The sequence below is a fragment of the Cryptomeria japonica genome, chromosome 4, assembly GCF_030272615.1.
Source record: "Cryptomeria japonica chromosome 4, Sugi_1.0, whole genome shotgun sequence".
Taxonomy (NCBI): domain Eukaryota; kingdom Viridiplantae; phylum Streptophyta; class Pinopsida; order Cupressales; family Cupressaceae; genus Cryptomeria; species Cryptomeria japonica.
The window spans coordinates 623,274,793-623,287,633 of NC_081408.1; the positions used below are offsets into that span (position 1 = coordinate 623,274,793).

At 33.8% G+C, this 12,841-nt stretch overlaps 1 protein-coding gene across 1 annotated transcript; it reads right to left on the reverse strand.

Moving 5' to 3' along the window:
• Window positions 1–2,463: 2,463 nt before the first annotated feature.
• LOC131079067 (disease resistance protein RUN1) lies at window positions 2,464–12,336 on the reverse strand. Its single transcript, XM_058016954.2, has 4 exons — window positions 11,800–12,336; window positions 3,632–5,547; window positions 3,230–3,313; window positions 2,464–2,959 (listed from the first exon to the last, which is right to left on the reverse strand). The coding sequence occupies exons 1-4, from the start codon at window positions 12,192–12,194 to the stop codon at window positions 2,721–2,723; spliced, it is 2,634 nt and encodes an 877-aa protein (XP_057872937.2). The 5' UTR covers window positions 12,195–12,336; the 3' UTR covers window positions 2,464–2,720.
• Between the last annotated feature and the right edge of the window lie 505 nt (window positions 12,337–12,841).

Consider the following 12,841-nt stretch of genomic DNA (forward strand, 5'->3'; position numbering starts at 1 on the left):
TCTTGCTTTCTTGTCTAATTTCTCCCACTCCTCATCAGTCATGGAATTAAACTCACTATCTTTCCCCTTCAAAATGAGTGAGACATCTTGTTTAGTGAGCAATCAATCCATTTGCACCTTCCAAAATCTAAAGTTTTGCCTTGAGAATTTCTCTATTCTCCATTTTTATACTTCCTCCATTTTTGGGGAATTTATTCACCAATTTTCAAGTGGCTTCAACACTAAGATTTGATACCAATCATTAACTATGAAGTGATAACTAATTGAAATGCAAAATGCAAAATAAACATAAGACATACCATCAAAGACAAACACCAAATTTATAGTGGTTCACTATAAAAGCTACATCCATTTATGAAGTAGGGAAAAACTCTTTATTAACCTCTTATTTTTACAATAAAGTCAACAATAGTTTTCGAGTCATATATAAATAGACATAATTGCATTATCCAAAATATGAATGGGCAAGAGACAATTGGAGGGAAAGACAGAATGACCATTGGACTTCATATATCCAACATGAATTGTGTTGTTGGAATATTTTGTAGTTTATTAAGACTTTGGAAAGTTGAGTTGCATCACTTTCCTTAGCCTATCCATTTTTCATGGAAACTAATGAAAGAGTTTGTTAACGTTATGCATCTTTAATGATATTATTATTGACCACTATAGCTAAGGGGCATATATTTATTAATCAGTATCTTTCATATTCTCTTACCATCTTATGAGAGTGTTATTGAATAATTCTACTCATTTGGGGAACTCAAACTTCATTTGTTTTCACAGTTACATATTATCCATGTGTTCCTACATGCTTATCCTTTAACTTGAGTACTTAAATACGATCATCACATGATACTTACTATACTAAAGAGGACCATGTTACCTTATCATTGTGTAGCTATACACCATTTTTTTATCTTATTAATTATTAGAATATACTCTCTACACATCATTGCAATATTTCTCTCATGTGGGTGCAATCACTTTGATGTACACTCTCATGGTCATATTTTACACTATTAAACCTACATGACCTAATCATATTGTAAGAGGAACCTCACATCATTGGGGGACAATATGTTTTTCTTCCTTACTATGTGCTCAAATGAACTAACCATGTTATAATATAGTCGCACTCAAGACAACATAAGATTCCTCACATTATTGGTTATATGACAATGTCTAATCTACCACTAATTGAGATCTCTAGTACTACTTTAGACTTATTGCTTTGGAGCAATTTTCTCTCATGGTCTTGAATGCGACAATCGAGGCATATATTTAGCCTCGTGTCCTATGTACTTACATGAATTTTATTCTATTTTTTATCTTCCATAACCTGTATTTAAGGCTATTAAATTTCACAATCTTAGAACTTTAACCTCATGTCCTATGTACTTACATGAATTTTATTCTATTTTTTATCTTCCATAACTTGTATTTAGAGCTATTAAATTTCACAATCTTAGAACAAGATTCCAAGAACAGAAAGTTATAAAAAAATCACTATGTCAAGAGATTCCACTATAATTAAATAATGATAAAACTTCCAAAACAGGCCACCCCTAATCAAAATTAAAGTTTTGATACAAATGTTAAGAAATAACAAAAAATATTATAGTGAAATCTTAAGAAATGGTGAACAAAATTGAAATACTTATTAAAGTAGCAGACATTAACCATAAAACTATATTATGAGAAACATTTACTAGTAAATCAAAACTAGCAAACTCTTACGAAATAGATAAAATTTTAATTTACATGAAGAAATCTTAACAATAAAAATCCACCATCAAAGAGATCATTATAGTCATTCATCGTTTAATTATAGAGATAAGTACTATTTTCCACCATATTGACTTTTAATAATTTCAATTTATTTCATACATGTTTATTAATTATTCTAAATAAATTATTATTTAAATATTTATATTATTAAATTAACAAAAAATAATCTAAACTAATTTTTTATTAAATATTTTTCCCATGTTCAAAGTGAAATAGAAAAATACAGACTTGATTAATAGTTTGGAATTAAATTTTCAACTGAACCATTTACAATAGAAAAGTAAAAAATTGGAAGAACTGTTCCAAAATATTAACTAGTCTTCCAAAATATTTTTTAGTCAACCCTTATTGTAATGAATACAACTAAAAATAATAGCTCACAAAATACTTTAAAATATAACAAAAATATCAGATTAGGTGAGTGCTCCGAAAAAGAAACTAAAAATGTTTATTATTTAGTTGAAAATTTGCAGACATAGTCTATCTATTTTTTCTGACCTTTATTATAGAGGTTGCAGCATTAAAATAATTCGCAAGCAATGCTTTAAAACAGAAAAACTGTTTATATTTATACTTTCAATAATAAAGTAGAAAAGCATGCCTAAGTGAATTATATAATTGCTTCCAAACTTTATAAATATACACCACAGATAATCACTTCTTATTACTCTTCTTTTCATTTTCAATAGAAAGTTTATTAAAGATGAAATTGTAATAATTTCTTTCCAATAAAATGGATGACAATAAAATGGATGACAAGGCGATTGATATTTTTGTTGCCTTTTGTTGGTTTGCCGGTTAATTTGAGTTGGAGCCTTCATTTATTTCAACAAACGTGGGTTGCTCCTCCCGTTTACACCAACTCTCCACAAAACAAGAAGATTTTTCTATTGAAAATCTCAGGTTCAGGTTGAAGATTTTTCTTTATATCACTTAGCAGAATTTGGGGTACAACTTGTTGAAAAACTTGAAGTACTCGTCGATGAAAAATTTGGGGCACTCCTTGAAGAACTTGGGGCACTTGTCTTATTGAAATTTGATGATTTTCCTGCTAAAAAAATTGTGTTAATCCTCAACGGACACCATTGGCGGTAAGAATTGAATTTGGTGTTAACCCTCGTAGGGTAACTACTCAACGGAAACCATTGGCGGTAAGAATTTAAATTTCCTGGATTTAAGAAAAAAATGGTCAGGTTACCTTGTGATAGTTACTATTTTGTAAATCATTTTTGAAGTGAAAGAAATGTTTAAAATTGCATTTAAAAAAAAAATTACATAAATATATACTTCTAGTTCTAATTAATCTTCTATTGCATTTTCAAATGAATTTTTATTGATGAGATTGTAACAGCGCTGATTTCAATCCAATAAAATATAAGAAAAAAGATAACAAGGAAGTATTCAATTCCATTGAAAGGGATCGATATATGTTTGTTACCTTTTGTTGCTTTGCCTGGCAACTTGAGTTCGGGTCTTCGTTTAGGTTGATTTCTGATTTTTGTGAGCTTGGACTCCAAATTTTCTGGATTGAAGGTATAAAAAAACCATGTTAACTTGTGATAATTACCATATGTAAAAACATATTATTGAAGAGTAAGTTTTGCTTAAGATTGCATACAATTGGCCTAAGGATTCCATGCAAGATCTATTATGAATACATGTATGATTAGGAGGTTGAGGCATATAGTTTTCATCTACTCTTCGTGTGAAGCTTAAACAATATAAATTTTTGCAGGCAGTGCATTGTTTTACAATTTCATGCAAATTGAGAAAAGCAAAAATTTCAATCCATCAAATTATAAGATAGGCTATAAAGAACTGACTGTTAGCATTTACTTACGGCATTCCGGAGCTAAGGTTGCGCTAAATTCTGTCATGGATTCTCTAAACTTTGGAGTAGTCCACTCCTCTGTTTGATCTTGATTCTCTGTTAGACTTCGTTCCCTTTGTTCACCCCTTCGCCACTCCTCCACCCGGGGAGGTAATCCTAAGAGGCATAGTTTTGGCTGGATCAAAATGGAATAAGGAATTGACTTCCATGCAGTATGACACCTCAGCATATCCAACCTTTCCAGCTTTGACAAGTTGCTAATGCTTTCTGGAAGGCTCTCCAATTTTTCGCACCAGCTCAGACTTAATTGCTTCAGCTGTGATAGCTTGCCAATGCTGTCAGGAAGTTCAATTAAGATTCTACAACAAGTTAAGTTCAAGTACTGTAGCTGTGACAAGTTTCCAATGCTGTCAGGAAGGTATACTAATCTTTCACAGTAACTCAAATTCAAGTATAGCAGTTGTGAGAGGTTGGAAATGGTGTTAGGAAGACAATCCAACTTCAGACATCCAGACAAATTCAAGGACTGCAAATGTGACAAATGACCAATATTGTCAGGGAGGTTTTGTAAGGATCTGCAGTCAGTCAAGTCCATGATCCTCAATTGCGGTATGATGTCCACAACAGAGGTAAATTTCTTCTTCATTGTTAAAATTAAGTCCTTGAACAAAATCGAGCTGTACATTGTCTTCGGAAAGGAACAAGAATCCACCTTTAGCCATCTCAAACTTGGAGGAAGATTGTCTATGCTATCTTCTATGTGCACTTGCTCCAAATGAAGATAGCGAAGACGAGGTGTGCCCAACATTTTAAGACTCCGTAAATCACCTTTATAGAGACGAAGGCCAGAGATATTGCTTACATTTTTGGATGAACTGCTTGACTGCGCAGTCCGCCATTGCCGGGTTTGCTCTTCTTCAGCAACCATTCGCCCCATTTCTCGCACAAGATCATGCATATCAAATACATCTTTCTCGTCTATCTTTATTAGCAGCTTCATTGAAAGATTGGTGATAGCAATGCGCACATTCTTGTACATGGATTTCCAGAAAAGAATGGGATTAGTTGTGCGTTCCCCAATAAAAAAGCAAGCAATGTCCAAAAATATATCTCTTTCCTCAGCACTAAGACCTTTATAACTGATTTTGAGTGTTTTAAATATGTCTTTGTTGACTGTAAAGTTGTCAAGAATTTCATTCCAGCAGTCAATATCTGTGTCGTTCTGCTTATCATACAAGAAAGCTCCAATGATTTCCAGAGAAAGAGGGTGCCCCTTGCAAGCCTGCACTATTCTTTTCGAGAGCACTTCATAACCGGTAATTGGGGACGGTCTGAGGAAGGCGTGCCAGCTAAACAATTGGAGACCTTCACTTTCTTCCAATCCGCTCATCTCGTGAATGCACGCTGATGAGATGTGAGCAGCATTGAGAATGTGTCGATCTCGAGAAGTTATGATTAAGCAGCTGCCAGGAGACAACCAATGCCCAGCTAAGGCTTCCAATTGCACTCGGTCATCCACATCATCCAAAATGACAAGGGCACGGATTCCTCGCAAACGATCTGTCAACAAATATTTGCCCTTTTCCACACTGTACAGTTCTTCTTCATAGTTGACCAAATCTTTGAGAATTTGCCCCTGCAATTTTGTAAGGCTAGTGGAGCGGACATTAAATACAAACGAAGCGGCATCGAAATCATTACAAGCTTCATTGTACACGGCCTTTGCAACTGTGGTCTTACCAATACCGCCTATACCCCATATTCCAAATCTAACCACTGTTTGGGCTGAACCGAGATGCAATTTCTGAATGAGATCTTTTTTCACCGTTTCTAATCCCACTGGGTATTTGGCAACTTGTAACGGCACCCTGTCAAGTGTCTTTATTATGTCGTTCACGACCTTCTTCACTAGCTGAGCTTCGAAGCTGCATATGGCTAAGTTAGTGACAGCTATAAAACAAAGAAAGGAATGAATGTATTTTCTATCGTTTACAAATGTCAGTGCAATTACAAAGTATATCTATTTTGTACTTATTCTAACTGTCTAGATAAAATATAATCTTCAAAATATTAGAATGGAACTAAATAACCATGGGGAATATTTGACATGAACGCATCTAGTTATGGTGATGAACAACCCAAGGAAAATGCACCATCAAATTTGAAGGATCTTTCAAATGGTGAAGGAGAACATTACTTTATTAGAAAGCTACATCTACAACCTTATTAAGTGCAATCTACTCAATAATCAAAGTAATTGTTACCGATGAATTTTAAGGACCTGCTAATCTATGAGAGCAAACTTTCAGTAGGATGAAGATCTTTAAAGGAACCATTAACAATGAACTTGTGGGGGAGAATATTTTTCACTAGGAAGTAGGAAGTGCATATCTACAACATTATGTTTGGACTATTGACAATTTGAAACCAATTGATAGTATTTAGAGCAATGACAACAGTCACAGTATAAACCCTTGAAATCTAAAGATTGAACCCCAAAAAAATCTACCACCTAAAAATTTTTTTCCAAAGGAAATGCCTTTGAGAGATCAAGATCCAACAGGCAAGGCTACAAACAGCTAAAATTCAGAGATCACTAAACTAATCTTCTCCTAAGAGGAGGGTACAAAAAATTCAAGTCACACAAAATTCTTTGAACTTGGTGATATATTTGTAGAAACATTCATGCCAAAAGGTCTATAGGCCTCATCAAAAGTTACATTTAGCACCAATCTCTAGATATGAGGAAACTATTGTATATTCTTTATCGCTATTGTTATTCACCCGTTTGAGTTGAGTTGTTCCTTTTAATTAATTAACTAAGCTTAGTCATGTCAAGGCCCTGAAATCTGATCTCAATATCTGTTTCTTGCACTCCCTTGTTTAGTAGATTTAGTAAACTCTGTTTCCAGGGTGACTATATATATACATTCTTTTACCTCGATTGTTTTTCTCTATGATAAGAACCAGGTCGCATGCAAAACAGTTTATCTATCCTAAATTTTCATGCACTCAATCCACAACTCTTGCGCACCTCTCTGACAAACGGTTGATTATTTACTTGCTTGCATAGTCTTGTAACGTCCATTATTGTCTGGTTATAATTTGTGTTGATGCCTTCCCCCTAATTTCTTTATTTGACCTTTCCTACCCATGGGCCTCTTTTAGCCTATGTTACCAAAAACGAGAAACAAAAATCGAAACAGAATCTGCAAGTAACGTAATGAAAAACAGAATATTTAAAGGATTAAGATAGTCGAAGCAAAAGGAGAAGCCACCTAAAGCTGCAGATCGTTGTTTCACAGATGTTGATGATGCCAACTTAGCTGCATTCTTGAAAATAGAAATTTCAAATGATTAGAGAAAAAGGAAAGAGCCATCATTTGTTGTAAAAATTGTTGCTCCTTTCATGAAAGATATGAAAGCTATTAAATTTGGGTGAAAATATTTGAAAGAGTCATAGTATTTAGAGTTTGCTGCTGTCAAAAGCCAGATCATGTCATGTTTAATCATGTTATGTTTAAAAAATAGGATGAGTCCATTTCTAAGAGATTGCATGCATTTGTTAAAAAGTTGTTGAAGGTGTGTTTGAGCTACCTAAAGAAAAACATGGAAGAGTGAGTGAAGGTAAGTGGTACTACTCAAATCATAGAAACCGATCTATTAAGGTAAGTTAAAATCTTTTGTCAATGGGAAAGATAGGAAAGAAGGTGAAAAAAAAAAATGAAAATTTAATTAGTGAGATAGATCTTTTAAAAAATGAAATAATGGAAATGAAGAAATTTAAATTAAAGATGATTGCAATCATAAAAGAGGGACAAGCTGAAAAATGTAAATTTTTGGATGAGAATTGTGATCTTGAAAAAAAATCAAGATCAAGATCAAGAGAAAAATGAAGATCTAAAGGAAATGTTAAAGCTATTTGATAAGATTAAGAAAAGGAAGGACGACTTAGAGCAAAGAGAAAAGGTGTTTGATGACTTAGAAGAGAAACTGAAGAGAATAGAAGGGGAGAATAGTTATACAAGAAGGAAATATCAAAATTGAATGCAGAGAATGAAAGTTTAAAGTCAAAAGCATTGGTCCATGACGATTCATGTAGTACAGAAGATTTGTGTTCATCACTTGAGAAGTGTAATTTTATTGAAGTCATTTGTGATAAAGATAAGCATGTTAATGAGTCTAAAAGTCTTGTTAGATGTGATGAGATTAAGAAAAGTTGTTTTTAAAATGTTGGTTTCAATATCATGAAAAAAATGGGTTATAAAGGTAAAGGATTGGGAAAATATGAACAAGGGATTAGAGAGCCTATTGAGGCAATAATGAGGCCAAAATATGAGGGCCTTGGATATGTCACAAGAAAAGAAAATGATGCTACCAGTTCAAGCAAAAAAACCTAAGAAAGGCATTGTATTAGGTGTTCTCATTGCAACAGAGAATCGCATTCAAGACATGTGTTGGGATTTGCATCCTTGTAAAATTTGTGGTTTAAGAAATCATTGTAAAAAAATGTTTTGGAAGAAAGAATCTACAACAGATTGTATAAAAATGGACTGTAGATGGACCTATGGATCTTGTTGGCAAAAACTTACAAGTATGTTCAAAAGGTTGTACAAATTTTCATGTGTGAAAAATGTTAACAATCATAAGAAGTTTGAATGTTTAAAAGTAATGAAAAATGTTTTGAGTCAAAAGAAATCATCGTCTAGCAAGACAACTATAGATTATGACGTTGCAAGATGTTCCAAGTTGATATTTTGAAGACATGAAAACAACGAGTTTGAGAGACTGCCGCAACAGTTGAGGGAAGCCAAACGAATGTCCTTTTATTAAGAAAAGATATGCAGATCTTAAAGATGGTTTGAAGTTATTATGCAAAGAAATAATTTAAGTCAGCAGACTTTGTTGTAACCGTCAATTAGAGACAAAAGAAAAGAACTTGTAAAGAAGAATCTATCAAAGACATTGTGAATACTGAAAAGTGCAGCAGTTGTAGCAATAGCCAGTTAGCAAAAAAAATATGAAGAAGAGACTGCAGACACAAAGAGAAGATTGCTAAAGAGTTTGACTACCATAGCAGTTGAAGAAAGGTGCAAAGAACAAAAAGGTAAATGGTATGCTAGCAGTTGAGATTAAGGGGGAATGTTGGATATTATAATCTCAACTACCTCTCCTATTTAGTCAACTTTGCATCAACTACCTCTCCTATTTAGTCAACTTTGCATCCTCTGTATGTAAGGACAAGTCTAGTAAGAAAATCTTTCTAGGATTTGAATGGATCTTATCCACCCTATCCTTTACCCGCAAGATATTTTCCATGTATGTGATCAATAAGTAGAATTCTTGATGGTTCTTCCAGCCACCTCCATTACATTTCTACATATGATGTATTCCAGAAGCACTTGTAATCAATCTATGATGAATGAATATACATTTTCTTTTGTATTTGTGTACCCTGTTTCCTCCCCTGTTTCTAACAATATTCTGATGTAGCGCATCTATGAAACAGATTAGACTGCAAAAAGAAAACAATAACCAAGAAATGGAGAAGACGAGCAAACTCAGCTACAGCAGTTCTTAAATATAAAAAAACATATATCACTCTTATTTCGTTCTTCAACGTGTACAGAAAATACATTCACAGAGAAGAAGAAAACGACCAGCAACATCTGAATCTCTTTTTTATATATCTCTAGGTTTTCCCCCTTCTTCTAAGCTCAGGCCCAAATTTAAACGAAAAAATTCCCCCAAAATAAATGATCTTCTGCTCCATGGTCAGGACATAGGAAGAGACGATTAAGGAGATGCTCTGCATCATCTTCGCATTGCATTAATGCTAGAAACGAGTTTGAAAACATGCACACGTATGGCAAATCTTCTATCCAAGTTCTTTAGTGAATTCAAATTTTTAACCTCATTTCATTGCATTTGACAGGATATTAGTAAGTACCTGGAATGTTTGGAGGAAGGCTTCCCCAGATAATTATGTTTGGGACGGCTTGTCAATCAAAGCATTTTTTTGGCCAGTTATTCAAGATTATTCACTTTCTGATGTTACAGTTCAGGAAGTTTGGAGTTCAAGTAAAAGAATTCATAGGCATAAAAGACTATAATAATATTTTTGCAATTGGGATGGATTAATTTCTGGACTTAGTTAATGGTGATTCTGTTAAAAAAATAGATGTGTGTCAGAATTCCAGAGTTCAAGAATATTTATAAGACCTTACTGAATCAGAAATCCTGTTACATTATTTTTTAATGGAAGTACGTTGCAGCGCAGCTCTGGTTAGTTTTAAAAGAAAATGAACTTTATCCAAACATTTAACATACATAATGGAGTAGGTAATGATATATTCAATTACCGATAATAAATAGCTAAATACACACAATACAATTTCTCTTTATGTTCACAAACTATCATTATCTTTTAAAAAACAAATCTTTTATCTCCACTGATAATATGCAGATTTTTTTTTGTACCTTCTATACCTCAGCAGACTACTATAAAACTGTATTTTTATTTATATCTTCTTAATCTAAATAATTGTCAGGACCTGCACTGGTGGATAATACACGGAGTTTTTTATAAAATTCAGGGTGTTTTGTTAAGAGTTTTTAGGTTATTTTAAAAGGGTGGTTTCTTAAATTTTGTAATGCAATTTAAGTTTAAAAAATTAAACTGTGAAAAATTTGAGGAAGCTGGTGGTCTCATGAATTTTATTATAGAACATGTTCAATTCAATATGGTAAATATGTGGTGGCTGATTGTCTTCCCAAATGGACATCTGACTTTATGGAGGGATGGTCTATTGGGAATAGGGATCAACTATCTCCAGCGTTGTCTCACATGTTGGATCTACTAGTGAATCATGATAAGTCTCCATAGTCCCGTCTTGGCTGGGCAGTTCCCCTTCCTTTGATGTACTTTTCTTTCTGTGTTGAATAAATTTGTATCCCTCTTTATTGTCAATTGATAAAAATTTGAAAAACTTCAAATAATTGACCTGTGGCAAAACGGATAATGTCTAAAACTTCACTTTTTCCACCCGCTCAAATTTACAGTCATAAAAAATAAAAGCTGTTATTCGTCAGCCAAAAATTCCAATCGATTCTGTAGCAATTTTTATTTTTATTCAGAAGACTTCCTGACACTTGAAAAAAGATCTGACGCCCCATGAAACCCAGTCTTACCGATCCTTTTTCCAGAAATCTAACGAAAGGTTGAGCTCTGGAAGATACGTTTTTGCACAAGTTTGTTGGAATGGCCAACCCCAACCACCACAGTTATGCTATCTCACCAGACAAGGCGCTGCTGCTTCATTTGGTACCTGAAGACTTCTGTTATGAATTGTCTTATCCTCATCTGCCTCTGCCCTGCTTTCTCAAACTCTTTTATTATCACATTTATTATTTGTCAGCAGCCCGTACACAGCCCATGCTCAATAATGCTCTACAGTTCTAAATCCTTTATTTCTAAAAGCATTTATGATTTTTATATATGTTGCTCTTATTGTCTGTGATAACATGTATAGCAGATAAAGGAGCTACTCTGTTTGTTTTTTTAATGTTAGAGCAGAAGCTCTGTTTCAAGTAAAGTTATATATTCTCTCTTTCACTCTAAGAGCAGCAGCTCTATTTTACTTGGATCTAATTTTATTAACTCTACTTTCTATTTGTATTGTACTGTGTATTTTAAAGTGCAATAGCTGAAACTCTATGTTGATCAGCTGAATCTATGTTGTTTTTGTATTCTCTATGTCTTCTTATTCTGTCAAGTTTCGGAGATTAGATATATTTATAAAAATTTAGCATTAGAAAACATTTATTGACAAGGAAGAAATTACTGCTGATCTGAAAATTGAGCAGACAAACTCAGAGGGTGTTAAGGGATTTGACAAATTACAATTATTTTGACAAATGGTAGCATAATAGGCACTAGGCTTAATCAGTGCATCCAACACACTGGATGGATACAACTGAGTGCTTATTTTAAATCTGAAGGATTACCAGACATAGTCTAGAAATTTTAACTGGCTTGTGAAACTGAAAGATGGCTCCTTCGACATAGACAAGCTCAATAGTTATATTTAGGAAATGGTTTGGGCTGAGTGGATATGATTTTGAGCTATTAATTAAAATTGAAACAAAACAAGGAGAAAATGAGGTAAATTACTAACCTTCCAGTCATATCCAGGGACCAGCCTGAGCGACAACAGATCTGCTCAAGGGCATGCTTCCACCCATCAATCTCTTCTCTTGAATATCGATCTGGATGGCTATAGTGTTTTTTAAATGATTCATCATAAGGGCTAGAGCTTCCAGTCATATTCATAGGAATGCGTATTGAACTGCACTTAATTGCATTTTCCAGGCCTAAATCAATGATTTCCCCCTTCTTTAATTTGTGGCTGTCAAGAAACACATTCAATCCAGCTGCGGAAAGAGCTTGAAAGAGATGATCAACGAGAGTCTTTCTCACATCTTTTCCCCTGAAACTCAGGAACACGTGATATCTCTTATCATTTAAAGAAATTTTTGTAGCGCCAGGTATGTAAGGCTTGAATCCGTCCATCTTTGAGTTCCAACAGAAAGGAAGGAGAATAATAGGAGAAAACCCAACTGTGCGCAACTTCAACTTCGTACATGAGTATAATAGGAGAGATCAGATCCCACAGAATTCAATAATTCATGAATTTGGTCAAATTGGTTTTGGATTAAATTGGGTGAATTTTTTCAACAATAAGTCAGTGTGGCTCACTAATAATGAAAAACTATCACACAAATTAATCCACAAACAGTTTGACCAAATAGAAAGGATGCAAATAATTGAACCGGCCGATTAGTTCATTATTTGAGAAAGTCAGAGGGTGAGGTAGAAGACGCCAATGAATAGCACGCCCAACTGATTTAAAAAAATAATTTTGGAAAGTCGTCAAAGCCAATGGTTAACCATTATGTCTTTCACGGTCTAATGGCTCATGCCTCTGATGGCTCATGGCTATGAGAAGCTATTCTGGTTTCAAAATGTTATATTGTGTTATATGACATTTGTGAAAATCACAACCGTTAATCGTGTTATGCACGGTCAATAATACGTGAATGTCATATAACATGACGTACGAATATAACATTTTGGAGCCAAAATAGCTATAGCCCTGTGAGAGTAGTTGTTGATTTAATACCTACACTTGTTGATTTTTTATGCACACTTGTTGATTT

What these genes read in the sequence shown, in the direction of transcription:
- LOC131079067 (XM_058016954.2), bottom strand. Translation starts at nt 12,194, where the DNA reads ATGGACGGATTCAAGCCTTACATACCTGGCGCTACAAAAATTTCTTTA. An exon ending in TCCCTGGATATGACTGGAAG is followed by an intron (nt 5,548 to 11,799) that starts GTTAGTAATTTA and finishes AGCCATATGCAG; the next exon opens with CTTCGAAGCTCAGCTAGTGA. An exon ending in AACCTTAGCTCCGGAATGCC is followed by an intron (nt 3,314 to 3,631) that starts GTAAGTAAATGC and finishes CCTTCAATCCAG; the next exon opens with AAAATTTGGAGTCCAAGCTC.